General features: G+C 47.6%; 1 protein-coding gene across 4 annotated transcripts; it reads right to left on the reverse strand.

Annotated features, from left to right (window-relative positions):
- Positions 1-4,492: 4,492 nt before the first annotated feature.
- On the reverse strand, positions 4,493-9,863 carry Pold4 (DNA polymerase delta 4, accessory subunit). Of its 4 annotated transcripts, XR_003711895.1 has the most exons (5): positions 9,568-9,846; positions 9,142-9,231; positions 8,829-8,940; positions 5,252-5,345; positions 4,493-5,010 (listed from the first exon to the last, which is right to left on the reverse strand). XR_003711895.1 is itself a non-coding variant. In XM_028770915.1 (4 exons), exons 1-4 carry the CDS (start codon positions 9,662-9,664, stop codon positions 5,324-5,326), a joined length of 321 nt encoding a protein of 106 aa, XP_028626748.1. In that variant the 5' UTR covers positions 9,665-9,846; the 3' UTR covers positions 4,493-5,323. The 4 variants fall into 4 exon arrangements, 3 of the variants coding, with proteins under 3 accessions (XP_028626748.1, XP_028626747.1, XP_028626746.1); XM_028770915.1 differs by having other exon boundaries at positions 4,493-5,345; XM_028770914.1 differs by lacking the exons at positions 4,493-5,010; positions 5,252-5,345 and adding an exon at positions 8,062-8,471 and having other exon boundaries at positions 9,568-9,863.
- Positions 9,864-19,011: the final 9,148 nt, after the last annotated feature.

The raw sequence follows: 19,011 nt of genomic DNA on the forward strand, positions 1-19,011 counted from the left end.
TACACATACTAAACACATGTTTTACTACTGAGCCACACGTTCAGCCTTATATGTACATACTTTTGCTCAAATGCTTTTGAGCAAAAAGTATTTGCAAAATACTTTTCTGTAAATCTTTTCCTCACCTCTCTATATGTCTTAAAACTAAGTCAAATAAGCCAGTTCATGAACAGCTTTGTGGAACTTCTGCAGCTTTATATCCATCAGGTACTTAAACTTCACTCTTGGCACTTTTATGCCTTTATATTCTGCTCTTACAAAAAGTGTTAGTTAGACAGGTGTTTTCCACAAACAGGTGGACCTGACAGATAGGTTTCTAGATAGAGGCTGCAAGGAATACATCTACACTCATGATTTCAATGAAGGATGTCAAACTAACATCCTTGGAGTTGGATAAGTTTGCCCTTCAACAGTGTGAGACTGTAACAGTAGCATCCTGGCCAGTGACCTAGGAGCACCTGGAGAAAAAGCTGGACAGTGCCAAGTACTCCCGAGATGAAGACTGTCTCTACTGTGTTCCTCAGTGCACTGAATAGGCTGCCCACTGGAGGCCTAGGCTTGCAAACAGGAAAGGGCCTGCTTCTTAACCAAAATGTTATTATTTATTTTATGTATATGAATACACTTTAGCTGTCTTCAGACACACCAGAAGAGGGCATAGGATCCCATTACAGATGGTTGTGAGACACCATGTGGTTGCTGGGAATTGAACTCAGAACCTCTGGAAGAGCAGTCGGTGCTCTTAACCACTGAGCCATCTCTCCAGCCCAAGGGCCTGCTTCTGAATGTGACAGAGAGTGATTTAGGTAGAGCCTAAGTTTCACTGAAGCTTAGGAGCAGCTTTCACACTGTAAATTATTCCACAGACTGGAGAAATAAACCAAAAACAGATGTGAGCATGGCGTGGGAAGGGTGTCAGCCACAGCACTGACCCTGCTGGGGGTCGGGGAGGCAAAGATCAAATCCTCTCTAGCAGTGATGTCAGTGGTGTGGACTGTTGTCCTAACGTGATAGGTCATAACAAATACAAACAGACCACCACAGCTCATCTTTAGGCAAGGATTCACAGAGAGAAAACCAAGATTCAGGAAAGGCTAGAGCCAGTAAGAGGAGAACCTCATAGTGTGGTGTCAGAGATAGCCTCAAAGTTAGAACAGGATACCTTTTCCTTCAAGTTACAAAGAGCCAAACTTGGGATGGAGAGATGGCTCAGCGGTTAAGAGCACTGACTGCTCTTCCAGAGGTCCTGAGTTCAATTCCCAGCAACCGCATGGTGTCTCACAACCATCTGTAATGGGATCTGATGCCCTCTTTTGGTGTGTCCGAAGATAGCTACAGTGTACTCATATACATAAATAAATAATTCTAAATAAAAAACAAAACCCAGTATACAAAGAGCCAAACTTGGGCCCAAGAAGGAGTGGGACCTAGCACATCATCTATGATCACTTGAACCCTGCTGTGGGCTCATCTGTCTAGTCCTTAGGCAGCCTCTGTGGGCCCTCCCATCAGGCTTGCCCTGGCTGGCAACATGTTCTGAGGGAGGATGAATGCTGCCACACCTGAATCAGTGCGAATGAGTCAGTGTGCGCCCCAAGGGTACTGGGGTCCCCATTCTCACCACAGCATGGAGAAAGCCCAATTAGACGCACAAAGCAGAACAGAGGGGGGATGTGAGGGGATGTGGGTTCTTCTCTGCTGTTCCTCCTAACAGCACCTGTCCAGAGGTGCTCTGCAGCCAGCCTCCTTCTCAGCCTTGTGACACTGCACCTCAGTCAGTCTTCCTGCCATGCTAAGACCTTCCTCTTTGGTTGGCTGGATCTTCTTTCAAGTTCCAGACAGAATTTTCCTAAGTGCTGTCTTTGGTCTTCTTGTCCTACCTTTTCCTGTCTCTTTTCTCTCAAAAGATTTACCCATATTCTTGGGGTCGGTGGTCACTTCTGTGCACAAGTCTCTTCTGTCTCTGGATGTCATCCCTCCCCTGTCCTCGCTTCTGGACTTAATTCTGTTTACATTGGCAACCAAGTTTTCCCTCTGAATATCTGTCATCACCTCAGAGTAACCATGTGCAAAACTGACCCTATTCCCCTCTCATCTCTACTTTTCTGCTCGAAAATCAGTGTTCTTTTTTTTTTTTTTTTTTTTTTTTGGTCTTTCGAGACAAGGTTTCTCTGTGCAGCCCTGGCTGTCCTGGAACTCACTCTGTAGACCAGGCTAGCCTCGAACTCAGAAATCCGCCTGTCTCTGCCTCCCAAGTGCTGGGATTAAAGGCGTGCGCCACCACCGCCCGGCGAAAATCAGTGTTCTTTCAATCACACAAACTCAAAAGTCAGATCTCATGCCTCCTCCTGTTCCCAACCTCCTTCCTAACAGTCTTTGTCCTTCCCTTTGTCCCTGTTAATACCAGGTCTTAGCACTCCATATCTTTAATATTCAGTAGCTTCCTATTTGTTTTTTTTTTCCCCTGGGATACTGGTCCCCCTGCTCCAAGACACACACACACTCTGTCTCGCTCTCATTTTTTTTTTTTTTTGAGACAGGTTCTCTCTATGTAGCCCTGGCTATCCTGTAGCTTTCTGTGTAGACCAAGCCAGCCTTGAACTTACATAGATCTATCTGCCTCTGCCTCTAGAATTGCTGGGATTAAATGTGTGTGCCACCATTCTGGGTGACAATCTTTCTTTCATTCTTTCATACCTGACCAGACAGATGTTTTTAAGACAGCTCTTTTGGTCTTGTCTCTTCTTCCCAGAAACCTTCAGGCACTCCTATTACCATGGCTCAAGAACCTCTTCTTGGCCCAAGCTTGCCTAACTGACTTTATTACACATGACAAAGAGTACAGGCTTGGAGCTGGACTCTAGGATCAAACCTCACATGCCATGTTGCCCAGAGCCAACACTTTATTTTCTCTGCCTGAGCAACCTTTTAAAAATTGCTGTGTAAGAAGTGTTATAGTTGCCAGGCGGTGGTGGCACACATCTTTAATCCCAGCACTTGGGAGGTAGAGGCAGGTGGATTTCTGAGTTCGAGGCCAGCCTGGCCTACAGAGTGAGTTCCAGGACAGCCAGGACTACACAGAGAAACCCTGTCTCGAAAACCAAAATAAAACAAAAACAAACAAACAAAAAAAGAAGAAGTGTTATAGTCAGGCTGGAAAGATGGCTCAGTGGTTAAGAGCACTGACTGCTCTTCCAGTTCAATTCCTACCAACCGCATGGTGGATCACAACCATCTGTAATGGTATCTGATGCCCTCTTTTGGTGTGTCTGAAGACAGCTACAGTGTACTTATATACATAAATAAATAATCCTTAAAAAAATAAGAAGTGTTATAGTTGTGTCTAGAGAAGCTGTGAGGATAAAATGCACACAGACCAATGCTGGACACGTAAGTGTGTCTTTTGGCTTTTTTAAATGTTATGTCTCTGTGTATGCATGTGTAGCACTTGCGTGCCTGGTGCCAGCAGAGGCAAGAAAAAGGTATTGGACCCCCTGGCACTAGGATTACAAGTGCTTGTGAGATGCCGTGGGGGCTCTAGGAACCAAAGCCAGCTCCTCTGCAAGAGCAATGACTACTCTTTTCCTTTTTTTTTTTTTTTTTTTTTTTTGGTTTTTCAAGACAGGGTTTCTCTGTGTAGCCCTGGTTGTCCTAGAACCCACTCTGTAGATCAAGCTAGCCTCAAGCTCTCGAACTCAGAAATCGGCCTGTCTCTGCCTCCCAAGTGCTGGGATTAAAGTCGTACGCCACCACTGCCCGGCTGCAATGACTACTCTTAACCTGCATAGCCATCTCTTCAGCCCCCTAGATAGCTTTTGGTTGTACTACGACAATACACATGATATGCCCTGCATACATCATGTGTCCTGGCCATATATGTCCCCTGTCTAAGTTTGATTTTTATTGCTATGATAAAAACCACAACCAAAGGTAACTGCAGGAGGAGAGGGTTTGTTTCGTCTTATACTTCCAGTCCACCACTGAGGGAAGTCAGGGCAAGAACTCAAGCAAGGCAGGAGCCTGGAGGCAGTTACTCAGGCAGATGCCATGGAGGAGTGCTGCTTACTGGCTTGGTCCTCCTGGCTTGCTCAGTTTACTTTCTCATACACCTTAGGACCACTTGTCCATGGATGGCATCACCCACCATGGGCTGGGTTTGTCCACATTAATCATTAGTCAAGAAATGCCCTACAGGCCAATTTGATAGGAAAATTTTCTCAGCTGAGGTTCCTTCTTCTCAGAGGATCCCACTCTCTGTCAAGTTGACAAAAACCACCAAACACCCCCTGTCCCCAACACACCACACACAATGTTTGCTCAGGCCACAACGCCAGTCTCTGCCTGCAGGCTCTAGCTCACCCTTCAAGGACTGGATACCTTCCATTTCCTCTGGCTGGGTGCTTATTTACTGTTACACAGTGTTGCTTAGACTGAGCTAAGCTGTGATAGGTGTCAGAGGCTTATGAAGCCAGCCTCAAGCTGCACAAACACATCTTCCTGAAGGGTTTTATTTTCATGTTAGAACAGCTACTTCCAACACATCGATAGAGTCTGGAGTCAAATGTAAAATTGGCAGATTTTAAAAAGACCAAACATAAAACTACTGAGAATACTCAGAGACTGAATTAATTCTGTAGTGGAAGGTCTAAGAAGAAGGAACACTGTGAACCCAAAGGCTTGGTACAAATGAGGGTCAGCAGGATGACTTCAGTGCAGCAGGGGGAGGCTTCTGCAGAATGGTTTCTGTACACCCCTGCCCCAGATGCTCTCTGCTTCCTGAGAACCGGGCACCTCTGTGTCTCTAGATTCCTAGGTTGCCTGGGGGCAGCACTTGTATTACATGAGGTTTTTTTTTTTAACTTTCCCCATATGTAGGCCTTATCTCATCAAGTCCATCCTAAACATCTGGAGTGCAGGTGTTTGGCTAGCCTGGTGGGGCAGCTGTGAAGGCTGGCTTTGCTGTTTGCTGGCTGTGCAGAGCATTTTCCCTCTCAGCCTCAGTTTCTTTATCTGTAAAGCACAGACAATAATTAATGTTCTCAGGTTTCAGCTAATAACACGCATGCAGTCCTCAGCACAGCAGTTGGCAGGATAAGCACTTAACAAACATGCCATGCTACCCAGCACTGCCAGGCTCTCAACGAGCATCTGCTCCTCCAGCATCCCCACCCTCAAGACGTCCTTTCCCTATACCTACCTCTCTTGCATGGTCACAGTCATTTACCTAGAGCATCCTGTCCTCCCAGCTGACCTTAACAATCACCTCCTTCCCGTGCATCACATCCTGTCCTAGGCACCACTCTTGATTGTGCACACTGTGTAATTAAGCTGCTCTGCTGCTCCATCTAAAACAAGAGACAAAACAAACCGTTCCTTTGATCTCATTCCTTTTCCAGCTACTACTGCAGTCTCCGGTCCTTTACAGTAAAATGTTCCTCAAAGAGTTGGCATGTGCTCCTGTCGGCAGCACTTATGCTAAAGTTGGAATGACAGGATGGCATAGAATTTGTGAAGTGCTCCAGATTTTTCTTGCTCATAGCCCAGTGTTAGAGTCAGAGGCACTCCTGCCATTATCCCTTCCCTGGCATGATAATACTGCCTTTACCACGAGCCGAAATAAATCAAACCCAAACTGACAAGCTTCCTGTCCCCAGTTCTCCAGGAAGGCTCTTACCTCAAACCACAAAGCTGTTCCTACCAAAGTTCCCAGGGACCTCTGTGTGGCCAAACCCTCTCAAATTGCATTTTACCGGCTTCTGGGGGACACCTAAGGGTTGAAACTCTCTGCTAGGACTCTCCAGGCTCTCCATTGCCTCCACTGTTCCGCTCTGCAGGCTACCCTCACCCCTGTCTCCTTTGCTGTATTCTCCCACTTCCCTGGCCTAAGAGTAGGGCTGGGCCGTTCTTGGATCCCTCTTCTCTCAATACTCTTAATATGCTGTGATTGATGATTAATATACTAGATTAATATACTGATTGATGGATGGATTTGGATTTTTTTTAAGACAGGGTCTTTCTGTGTAGCTCTGACAGTCCTCGAACTCTCTACATAAACCAGGCTGGACTTGAACTCACAGAGCTCTTCCTGTCTCTGTCTTCTGAGTGCTGAGAACATTTTGGAGGCAAGGTCTTGCTATGTTACCAGACTGGCTTTGAAACTTTAGTCCTGAATCAGGTTCCAGAGTGTTGGGATTTTACACATGATCAAGAACTAGTGTGCCCAGCTCATTCTTGTGACCTTAAATGCCATTTGAAAGTTCCTCCAAAGTTATATCTCAAATCTAGACCTCTCCAGAACTCCAAATTTACCATATCTTCTACCCACACTCCATCTTTACTAGCATACATTGCGAACACTTCAAATGGGACATATTGACTGGGGGTGTAGCTCAGTAACAGAGCTCTTGCCTGTTATAGGCAAGACCTCAGGTTCCACCCACAGCCCCTCCCCAAAGCCAAGCATCTAAAGCTCTTTGTTCCCTTCCTACTCTGCTCTTCGCACTCCTCCTCCTCCTCCTCTACTATGCGATATCTGAGCTTCCAGTCACTCAGGCGCAAATCCTTGGAGTTATCTTTGGCTCCTGCCCCTTAAATCCCAGTCAACATCAGCAATGTCTGGTGGTCAGTTGTCCCTTCAAAATACAATCTGGCCACTTCTCACCAGCTCCAGCCCCCACCCTATTTCAGACCACATCCCTGTCATCTCTTCTCAGACAGGTTTCATTAGCCTTGCTGAGTAGAGCAGTTTCCCCACCTGTCTGCTTTCCCAACTCCACAGACTGTTTCCACCCACAGCTGCACTTGTATTTTCAAAACATAAGTTCAATGATGTCACCCCTTAAAGTCATCCATATCTCTTTTCACTCACAGTAAAATCCAGATTTCTTATCATGGGCTACAATGCCCAATGGGACTGGCCTGCTACTTGTTTGGCCTCATTCCCTTGTCTTCTCCTTGTCCCCTGTGTTCTGACCTTCACATTCTTCTGTGAACAGTCTGGAAATGTTCCTGCCATTGAGCCTTTCTTATCATTCTTTCTGTCTGAAACATTTACTCAGGTATGAACCTTCTCTTCCTTACTTCCTTTGTATCTCTTCTCAAATGCTTTCTTACTATGGAGTCTTTCCTGTCCAGCTTCTCCAAAATATTTCATTGACATTTTCTAAACCGCTATGAACCCCTCACCCTAATTTTACTTAATGCTTACCACCACATGACATAGCTGATTTCCATGATTGTTTTGCCTATATTTTCAGTGATAGTAACACCCCATGGGGACCTATCATAGCAGGAACTTAGAAGCTGTTCATAAGCTGGACATATTAGGCAGGTTTTCTGCTGGCTGGTCAGGGAAGGAAACTTAGACTGGGTTTCTACCAGAGAATACTAGAGGCCACTCAGCTTTTGAAAAGACTTCTGTAAAGCAGGAGGAGGGGGGATGGGATAGGGGGTTCCTGGGCGGGGGGGGGGGGAATGGGGTAAGGGGAGAACATCTGAAATGTAAATAAAATATCCAATAAAAATAATAATAAGAAAAAAGAGAAAAGAGAAAAGACTGCCTTAGAAAAATAGATATGGAAGCCTGGTGGTGTAGAAACACAAGCCTCTAATCCCAACACGTGGGAGACAGAGACAAGTAGATTTCTGTGAGTTAGAAGCCAGCCTGGTCTATATAGTGAGTTCTAGAACAGACAGAATTATATAGTGAGACCTTTTTTCCCCATTAATTAATGAGTTTATTTACTTTAGATCTCGATCATAGGGCTGCACCCCATCCCCCCATTGAGACCCCTTAATCTCAGCATTCAGGAAGCAGAGGCAGGCAAATCTTTGAGTCTGAGGCCAGACTAGTCTACAGGACCAGGACAACACAGAGAAACTGTCTCAAAACAACCAAACAAAAAGCCTGTAGCTCGCTCTCCTGTAGCTGGCTCTCCTGTAGCTGGCTCTCCTGTAGCTGGCTCTCCTGTAGCTGGCTCTCCTGTAGCTGGCTCTCCAGCCTAACTACATTTTGGGAACTGCCAGCTAGAGTAGAGCATATGAAAAGACTAAAGGTCAGGATTTCAGGTTTAATGTGCTTTATTATAATCATCAGTGAGGCCCTTGATTCAATAACTCAGTCAGTTGTGCCCTCAGCTAGATGCCCAAGGTGGGTCCTTTAGGTTATTTGCCTACATCTGATTTTATGCCAGGCTGTGCTGGATTTGCCACACCATAGATCAGAGAGGGTGGGGCAGGCATCTGGTGGTCATGATTAGGGCTTAGAGGTGCTCAGCTTCACAGGTCCCCAGGAGCTTCAGCAGTCTGTTGTTTAGACAGATAAGAAGCTGAATCAGGAAGAACTCCAAAGTCAACCTGCTGACTTTCTCCAAGGATGAGATGGGAAAAGCAGGCCATGCTGTTTGTCCTGAAGTTCTTGGCGGCTAGGGACAACCAAGGTGGTACCTCAGAGTGGGTAGAGATGCCAGAGGCTGTGGAAGACAGTGTGGGAGAAGGAACTCATAGCCAAGTCAGATCTGTTCCTTGATGGAAAGTCTCTAGTTCATAACTATTGCCTGTGGTTCTGTGGCTCTGGTGAACACCTCAGTACACGCATGGATAGCCCCATGGGCCCTAGATATACACTTCCCCCACCATTAGCTCATAGAGGATCATTATAGAGACCTATCTCGAGCCAGGCACCTAGAAGACCCTTCTTGCTTGTCAGAAGGGACCCTTTAAGTCTGTTTCCATTTCTCCAAGTCAAGGCAGCCCCTATGTTGACCAAGAGGGTGGCAACTCCTGGAGAAGTGCCTGGTTCCCCTGAAAGCTATCCCAGCTGTCCTGACCTGCACTGGAAGCGAGGGTCTTCAGGGTGTGTCTTCAACACTTGGTGTACCTCTAGGGGAGGCTTCAAGCCCATCTGCTCTGCCCGATGCCAGCGCTGCAGCCTTGTGATACCTGCCATAGGGAAAGAAGACAGGATGGGCAGGACAGTCCACGCTAGAGAAGACAGAGGGCAGTTTCTTGAGCCTCCATTGTCATTCTCAGGAGACAGAGTCCAAGAGTTAGACAGGCACTTGGATTACTTCTGAGACACACTGATGGCAGAACTGATTCAGAGCTGTGCCTGATGGATGGGGCTGGAAATGGGGTTCTCACCTGTGCAAGGCCCATATTGCCAGGCCAGGTCAAATTGCCTCAGCAGCTCCAGCTCTGTTTCCTCCTGGCTGAGGGACTGGGTGTCTTCCCCTGCAATAACATGTGACCCCTCAGTCCCATCCAGGCCTTTGCCCTACCCTGGACTTAGAGCTGTGCCTCTATATCCTGGCTATCTCCTCACTAGTTTGCCTTTGCCATCAGCAGACAGACAGCTCATCGGAAGTGCGAGACATGCTAGCTTCCTCTTTTAGCCAACACACACACACACACACACACACACACACACACACACACACACACAGAGAGAGAGAGACAGAGACAGAGACAGAGACAGAGAGACAGAGAGAGACAGAGAGGGAGAGAGGGACTGACTCCTTTCTGGTCACTTCTTGTCCACTCTTCCTGCCACCCCCACATTTCAGAGACCTATCTCGGGTGCCAGCTCCCCCTTGCTGTGCCCAGGGGGCCCCTCCCTCTTCTTCACAACAGGGTAGGAGTCAGTGATGAACCGCTTCCGACCCATGGCGGCCACCCAGGCAGGCGGAGCAGGAGGCAAAGAAAAGGCAGGGCAGCGGGCCTGTGAGAGACAGCTGCTGAGGGTGAGAGAGGGGGCCAGAGAGAGATGGGCCAGCAATGGACAGACAAGTTGACCCAGACAAGCAGAGAGAGGAAGTCCCTAGGTTCCAGGGAATGACGCCTGTCTTCCGCCCCCACAAGCACGCAAACATCAGAGATCTAAGCAAATGGCAAACCGCCTTTGCGGGGCGGGGTCTTAATTCTAGCCAATGACAATCGGCAGAAGGCAGGGGGCGGGGTAGCTGCTGCTGTGTTCCGAGTGAGAAGGGGTTAGGCAGAACCAAGAACCTGTCAAGATGCCCCAGACTTCACCACCTCCTCGGGTTTCTAATTGGTCCACTTGGGTCCCCAGGGACATATAGAGAGTTATCCTCGGCCTCTCACTTCCCGTTTTTCCTTCCTAGGCAAATGTTCTTTTCAGCCTCACTAATCCCCGTGGCCAGTTTGTAAGTCCCCTGAGAATCTTTTACTCCTGCTGGTTGGCCCTAGAGCACTGTGGGATCAGATCTGTAGGTCCAAAGAGAGTTTGGACTAGTCCAGGTCCTTCCCTGCTCCTACTGGCCCCAGGAGACCTTGCTGGAGAAACCCATGAGCTCAGAAGGCTCCTTTCTCACAGTCTGCTGGCAGAGACACTGTCCACCCAGCCCAGGCATGCAGTTGCTGTGTCCTCTGTCAAGTCCCACAGCCTGCCTCTGTCCACTTTACTAGTCAGGAAGATTCCATTTCAAACAGGACACCGTAATATAGTCCCCACTCCCCATGGATTCATATCTCCAATTCCTAATTGACAGATCTGCTCTGTTTTTTTCTGAATGTGTATCATGAGCAGAAAATAATTTCAATAGACCTAATCCCCATATTGGACTTACCATGTGCCAAGTTCTAAGTATCTCCCACATGCTAACTCAAAATAGATATCAAAAGAGTTTTTTTGCAAGTGGGAAGTGTAGGCAAATTGTGATCAGTGCTCTTAGTAACAGATACTGTATAACAAACTAGCCTTCCCTGTGCTCCAGAAGCTCCCAGACTTGGAAGATAGAGGGTCATACACAGTTGTCAGGCCGGACAGAGAGCAGGAGAGCTCCTGAGAGCTAGAGAATGGTAGGCATTGGGAGAAGACCTCCAGGAGGTAATTGCTGTAAACAGCGTCTCTCAATTCTCTACCCATGACCTTTGTTTTGGGGCTCCTGTCATCGCTGACTCACCCCTACTACCACCTCCCCCTCACCAACTTCCTGGCAGCGGGTGAAAGTGCTGGCCTGAGGGAGTCTGGGAACCAGCACTGGGACTGACCCAGCACTAATCACCCTCTGGAGAGCCCATCCGGTTCTTCGTTCCAGGGGTGCAAGGTCTAAGGACGGCTGACTGGAGGCCTTTGCCCTCCTTTTCGGAAGCTCTGAGATCTGGCTTAGGAAGCACTCGGCTGGCCTCCCGTGTGCCTGTGTGTGTGTGTGTGTGCGCGTGTGTGTGTGCGTGTGCCTGTGTGAGTGTATATATATATGTGTCTGTGTCTGTGTGTCTGTGTGTCTGTGTGTCTGTGTGTCTGTGTATGTGTGTCTGTGTCTGTGTATGTGTGTCTGTGTGTGCCTGTGTGTGTGTGTCTGTGTGTGTGTGTGTGTGTGGCAGAGAAGAGGATCACTCTAGAGAGGAGCCCATCAGTGGTGGACAGAAGGTTGTGTCTCCAGGGGCCTCCTCTTGCCTAGTCTTCCCCCATTAGCTTCTTAAGGGAGCTGTGGGCACACTGCAAAGACCTGGAATGCCTTTCTCTGACCCATTGTTTGGGGTGGCCCAGGTCTGATCCCTCCATCTGTCTTCTGGACAGTGGAGCCCAAGTCTGGGAGAAAGGACTCTACAGAGTTGGGAAGGGGGAGAGGCATTCTTTACTAGGAAGGGAAAAGCATAGGCATTAGGTCTCATCAAGCCTGGTGCTCTATAGTGGTGTAGCTCCTAGGCTCTGTGGGACTGTCCACTCCTTAAAAGGGTCTCAGAAAGGTACTCTGGGGCTGTTCCCCAAGGTATGTGGCACCCACTTCCTGAGTCCACAAAGCCCTGAGGGAACAAGGAAGCCTGGGTGGGGCAGACCCCTCCTCATTCCTGGTCCCTCCCACCCCTGAAAGCTGATAGCCGTGGGGCCTGCCACCGCCCAGGGAGCGTGAAATGGGGTGTGCCGCTGGGCGGCCACAGCAGCTCCCATCACTCCCTGGGCCGATTCCCCTCTCTCCTTTGACAGCTCCTGACACCCTGACCTGCTCTGTGGATCTTGGCTGGGCCATCGCCACCTGCCCTCCCTCCAATCCCTACCCCAGATCTTCTTGGCTCAGGTCCAGGTAGCTTCTCCTACACTGTCTAGAAAGATAGCTCCCAGGGGCTTTAGGTTCCCCTCAGCCCCTCAGGGATCTGGAGTGTTCTGTCTCAGTGCAGGACCCCTAGCACTGGCCTTCTGGTGGGGTTGGGGAGTGGAGAGTGGAGCTCTCCCTAGGAAGCATGTTGTCTTTTCCATGTGAGCATTGGGATCTTCCTGGCCTGCTCAGCATCTGATGGTCCTCTAAAGTGTTTGGGACACTGACTTGTTCTCCTGTCTTTGGGTGTTTTCCTACTTTCTTCTCTAACCTCCTCATTTCCCTTCCTGCCTAGAACACTTTGATTGATGCAGGCAGCTTCTTGGGCCCCATCAAACTGCTGTTCAGTTCTCAGAGTGGAGACCAAACTGGTGGTCTAAGTTAGTGGCTCAGTTCTGTCTTGAATGTGAAGTGCCTTTGGTCAGCACTGATTCCAGAAGCTGGCGATAGAAGGAGACACAGTTAACGTACACCTTGGAAATGTCAAAAGCCTTACTAGGTTCAAGGTCAAAGTCCTGGAGACCAGGAGAACAAAGAACCTGAACAGAAGCCCAGAACTCACTGGGGCACAGCTCCAGTGGAAAGCAGATTAAACTTGGCGTTACTCGGTGTGACAGTTCCAGGTGGAGTCAGCACTATACACCAAGATACATCCTGAAAGTCCTTGTCCTTCCGTTTGAGATGGATCATATGGAGAAAGCCAGATAGTGCTGAGAAGATGGGGCAGGCAGAAGAGAGGGAGGAGAGCAGTTGCACGGGGCTCAGTGGGATGGGAGGTCTCTCCTATTCCTTTCCCTCTCCTTAGCCACACCCCCTTCAGGCCCCACTACTCATTCTGAGCTAAAATCAGTCCAGTTTAGGGGATTTTGTGCATCCAGGTGAACATCCCAAAACGTTTTACTAGCCTTCGTTCTTTCCCCCAGGTACCATACTTCTCCAGGAGCTCCTCCTAGTTCCTCTCTACCTCTCAGGCCCAGCACCTTAGCCTGGTAGGTTCTGAGTTTCATGGATTTAAAGAGTGGGAAAATTTGCCGGGCGGTGGTGGCGCACGCCTTTAATCCCAGCACTTGGGAGGCAGAGGCAGGCGGATCTCTGAGTTCGAGGCCAGCCTGGTCTACAGAGTGAGTTCCAGGACAACCAGGGCTACACAGAGAAACCCTGTCTCGAAAAAACAAAAAACAAAACAAACAAAAAGAGTGGGAAAATAGGAAGGTTTCCCTGGGTCCCTAGTGTCTATTCTGCCCTGCCCAGGAACTTTCCACGCAGCTCCACTGGTCAGCTCCCCTTTCACCAGGGCCAGCAGTTCAGAAGAAATTCTGGGGATTTGAAAAGTGCCCTTTTAGCCGGGCAGTGGTGGTGCATGCCTTTAATCCCAGCACTTGGGAGGCAGAGGCAGGTGGATTTCTGAGTTCGAGGCTAGCCTGGTCTACAGAGTGAGTTCCAGGACAGCCAGGACTACACAGAGAAACCCTGTCTCGAAAAAACCAAAAAAAAAAAAAAAAAAAGAAAGAAAGAAAGAAAGAAAAAAAAAGAAAAGAAAAAAGTGCCCTCTGGTCATTCCTCACTATGCCCACCAGGTGTCAGACTTTGTCCAGCAGGAAAGAGGTCCTAGTTGGTCCCTAAGCCCTATATTCTGGAGGTAGAGGCAAGTTGAGGAGGTACCTTCAAGTTATCTCTTAACTGGCCACTCTAGGGACCCTGAAGAATAAGACAGAAAGGACTGAGACTCAGCCCCACAGGTCTCTCACAATTACTCCCTGTATGGCGTTGGTATGAGTCTGCTGGCAAGGGTTTTTTTCCCTTCTAGGAAATTTGGATACCAAACTGAGTCAGGGAGCTCAAGATTAGAGAGGACAAAGATAGGGACAATTATGGCTGCCTAGAAGGGAGAACTCAGAGGGAACTACCATCAGATTATGCAGTCTCCCCTGAATTGCTAACCTTTGCCCTCTAGGCTAAGGAAAGCCAAGGACAGCCCTCTGCCTTCCCAGTTTGAGTGGCTGTGGTAACTGGTAAATGTTTTTGTGTAAGATGAGTGTTTGAATGAGTTCTCTTGCTGCTGAGGGGATCCCTAAGCCTTGGCTGTTGTGTCATTCTCTGGTGAGGTGTGGTGATTTGCCTCTACCTAGAGCCTCCTCAGTACTGGCTCTCAGCCTCAAGGAAGCTGCCTTCTCTCCTAGGTGCAGGTTTCCAATACACATGGGCTCTCTGGGGAAGACAAGGGAGAAGTCAACCCCTCTCATCTCTACTCTCTCTCCTTTCCCCCTAAAGACACAGGACTTCTGGAGACGTAGGCAAGAGGTTGAGGCCAAGTGAAGAGGGTATTTTCTGATGCTGAGGACCAGCAAGACAAGCATGGCAAAGTCAAGAGGTGAGGGACCCTAGGTCACTAGAATGGAATTGTTGAGCAGTTGTGACCCATTGCGCCACACACTACAAGCAGAGAAGACACTAGAAGGAACAAAGGCAGGGAATGGATTGAAGAGATGCTTCATGTGTGGAACATTGGATTCATACACACAGATGGTGAGGGTGGGGCCTTACAGAGCAGCCACAGGTACTCTCAGAGAACAGGCTCAGAGAGTACTTCAGAGCTCTTGGGTTTTTCTTTTTCTTTTTTTCCTGGTTTGTTTTTTGAGGCAGTCTCTTGACTGAAGACTTTGAATTTACTATGTAAACCAAGGCTGGCCTTGAACTCCTGATCTTCTTGCCTTCATCTCCCAAGTATTGGGATTACAGATGTGCAGCTTGAGTTTTTGACATACCCACTAGTAATTCCCAATCACAGTGACTTGGGTTTCAGCTCTGTATCCTACAGAGCATCTTGTGGGAATGTCTGCTGCTGGGCTGGTAGCTCCCAGTAGAAGAGAAGGTTGTTTCATGTGCATTTTTGTCATGGGGATAATGAACTGTCTTTGGCCATCTAGGCTATAACTTTTCTTGTTTTTGTTTTTGTTTTTGTTTTTTCGAGACAGGGTTTCTCTGTGTAGCCCTGGCTGTCCTGGAACTCACTCTGTAGACCAGGCTGGCCTCAAACTCAGAAATCCGCCTGCCTCTGCCTCCCAAGTGCTGGGACTAAAGGCGTGTGCCACCACCGCCCTTGTTTTCGTTTTTTGAGACAAAGTTTTGCTGTGTACCTCTGGCTATTCTGGAATTCTGGAACTTGATACATAGACCAGGCTGGCCTTGAATTCACAGAGATCTGCATATCTCTGCCTCCTGAGTGGCAGAGACAGGGACAATTATGGCTCCCTAAAAGGGAGAACTCAGAGGGAACTACCATCAGATTATGCAGTCTCCTCTGAATTGCTAACCTTTGCCCTCTAGGCTAAGGAAAGCAAAGGACAGCCCTCTGCCTTCCCAGTTTGAGTGGCTGTGGTTGTGGTAACTGGTGAATGTGGAATTAAAGACATATACCACAAGGCCTAGTAAAAGTTAGATTGTTCTTTGAGATGTAATTTGGGGTTGGTTTTTTCAGGTTTTTTTCTTTGTGTGTGTGGGGGTAGGCTTTGAGGTACTTGGAGATGTTATTTTGTTTTGGGGGTCTTGAGGAGGACAGGTGTTGAGGTACTTGGATTTGGACTTGGGGCCTTATGCATGCTAGGCAAGTGTTCTACCACAGTTATGTACTCAGTCAAGGGGGCATGAACATATGAGTACAGATTCTCACAGAGCATAGATCCCAAAGGAGTCAGATTCCCCTGGAGCTGGAGTTACAGGCCATTGTGAGCCACTGTACGTGGGTGCTGGGAACCAAGCTCGGGTCCTCTACAAGAGCAGTATGCACCCCCCTTTTTTTAAAGATTTATTTATTTATTTATTTATTTATTTTATGTATATGAGTACACTGTAGCTGTCTTCAGACACACCAGAAGAGGACATCGGATCCCATTACAGATGGTTGTGAGCCACCATGTGGTTGCTGGGAATTGAACTCAGGATCTTTAGTCAGTGCTCTTAAGGGCTGAGCCATCTCTCCAGCCCAAGTTACAACTCTTAAGTAGGGTGTTTGAGTCAGAAGCCCAGGTATTGAGAAATGAACATACAAATCAAGACTACCTGGATATCCGCAGTGCCATAGAGGCAAAGAACTGTCCCCAGAAGTCCTGTGTCCTTAAGGGAAAAGGAGCAAGAGTAGAGATGAGTGGGGTTGACTTCCCCTTGTCCTCTCACTGTCAGTTTACATGCTTGGAAATGTTCCTGTGTCTGAGAAGATGTGAGGGAGATGAAAACCTGTACTTAGGAGAAAAGGTAGCTTCCTGGAGGCTGTGAGCCAGTACTGAGGAGGCTCTTGGTAGAGACAAGATGTTTCTGGGTTGCTAAGAAATGCCACAAACAGGACCCACAAGAAAGATATGTCTGTGATCCCCTAGTTATTCCCTGTGTTTGCCCAGCAAGCTTTTGCATTCTCTCTTTCTTATCTCTTCAGTACCCCAAACCCTCCATTCTTCAGCTATTACTTCCACACTTGGAACAACATGTTTAGATTTCTTCTATTTAAAACAGACAAATGATAAGCCTTCCTTGATCCTACCTTTACCACAGGACAACATGTATTCACTTCTGCTCTCCTCACACTGTATCTTTCTTGGACTCACAATTTGGTGTCTGCCTCTCATCTGCTATTTCAAAGGCTCCTATGGGGTGTGCATGGCGGTACACACCTATAATGCCAACACTTAAGACACTGAAGCAAGAGGATCACTATGAGTTTTTTGTTTGTTTGTTTGTTTGTTTGTTTGTTTTTGGTTTTGTTTTGGGTTTGGTTTTTCGAGACAGGGTTTCTCTGTGTAGCCCTGGCTGTCCTAGAACTCACTCTGTAGACCAGGCTAGCCTCGAACTCTCGAACTCAGAAATCCGCCTGCCTCTGCCTCCCAAGTGCTGGGATTAAAGGCGTGCGCCACCACCGCCCGGTGATCACTATGAGTTTTAAGTGAGCCTGGTCCCTATATCCAAAACCAAACAAGTTGCCTGTGGTTCCTAACTGCCCAAGCTGGTGTGTTTCCTCTATTTTCTCTTCTTAGTTCCTCCAGAGCATGAGATTGCTGATCAGCTCTCAGCTTCTAAACCCTTCAAAAACCTTCTTTTGGACAATCTTTACATCAGTTTAAATCAAATTACCAAGAGTTTCACTGTGTCTAGCATTATGCTAAACCATTATCTGGATGCACGGCTGAACAATCCTGGAGCCTGCCCCCAAAATACTGTCTTCCTGAAAAGGAGACTCAACTGTGTCCTGACCCATCTCTACCTATCCAAAATCTTCCTGTCCTCTAAGAACAGTACTGAATCTTACCCTGTGCAGTTATGCAAAAGGTATACTGAGCACTTGCTATGTTCCAGACACTACACACTTCAGTCAATAGGCAGATACACTGCTTCTTCTCTATGCACGCTCAGCCTAAGCCCTTCACCCGTTAGGCACTGCCCTCTGTCCTACTTTTTCATTTGGTGGATCTGCCTGCTTGACTCCCTACCTTTCCTAATATTTACTGGTTCTCTTCTTCTACCATGTGAGTAACAGAGATCAAACTCATGTTTGGCTTGGCAGCAAGCACCTTCACCCACTGAGCCATCTCACTGGCCCATTGCCTAGGTCTTTCTACATTTAAGTAAATCTGCCTCCTCATATCCGTACATTTATAAGCTGTCATCCTGCCCCCTTTCCTAGATTGCTTTGTTCCACACTTACAGAATACATTAATGAAACACCTCTAGGTTGGACCCTGAGCTGAGTGCTACACAGAGCAAAACAGAAAAGAGCAGAGGATGGTGTATGCTTTTTAAACCAGCACTGCAGAGGTAGGGGACAGGAGAATTGCAAGTTCAAAGGCAACGTAGGCTACAAAGTGACAGAAAAAAAGCTGGGGTTGGGGAAGGAGAATGAAGAGGAGGCAGAGAGGAGAGGGGAAAAAGGAGGGAGAAAGGGAAAATGGAGGGAGAGAAGGAAGAAGGAACAAAGGGAGAGATGGGGAAGATACTACAGAGGAAGACTGGTATTGGCCTCTAAGATAGTCACCAGCTAACACTGTGAGATCCCTGTGAAGACAGGACCCTTGCTTTCCCTTCTGGCTTCCTCATATATCCTTGTCCAGTGTTTTGAATATCACAAGCCAAGATATAGTTTGCCTGTTTGTAGAGAAAGTCTGATCCCCTTTCTAGTGTGTCTCATTAGGCAAAGGGGTTTTGTTAAGTGTCTGGACAGGTATCTCAGCCCACAGAATCAGGACATGTTCCCCTTGTACAGGTGACTCTAGGACATGATGCTGAGGCTGGCTAGCCCATGCATGGCAGTCAGAAAACTCCTCATCCTCCACCTTCACCTCACCCGTTCCTAGGACTCATGCACTCGCCTTGTCCACTGACCGATGTAAATGGGCTTCTGTACCTTATTATTTCAGGGAAGCTGAACTTTCTTTCTCAAGTAGATTGCAAGATCCACAAGAGCAGGAGTCAAGTTAGGTTTGAGTCTTCTTTTGGTTTCAATCTACCCAGCAAGTGTAGTGAAGGGAAGAGAGTTAAGTCTAAAGTAGCTGTCAGCTGAGCGGCACCTACCACCACTTGTTACTTCCTTAATGCAGAAGGCATTGTCTTTAGGAGACTCTAATGAAACATCCATGTGTTTCCTGGGAGCAATTAACCCATTAATTTGCCCAGTAGCTCATGACTAGAATGTCATGACACAGTGATATGGTCCAACTAATCTGCAATTATTCCAATGGTTGTTGCTATAGCCAAATACCTTTAATATTTCCATCACCCACTCCAACAACTGCATAAAGGTATTTAATTACCTCCACTTTACAGACAGGGAAACCAAAGACCAGAAAACTTTGTCTAAAGCTACCCAAGTAACAAATTATAAGATGAGATTGGAGCTTAGATTATCCCTTCCATCTATCCCATTCTCTTCCTCCAAATAGGCTTTTACACTGGAGGAAAGGGACGGATCCAT

Source organism: Grammomys surdaster, unplaced genomic scaffold (genome assembly GCF_004785775.1).
Source record: "Grammomys surdaster isolate TR1022 unplaced genomic scaffold, NIH_TR_1.0 205, whole genome shotgun sequence".
Classification (NCBI taxonomy): Eukaryota; Metazoa; Chordata; class Mammalia; order Rodentia; family Muridae; genus Grammomys; species Grammomys surdaster.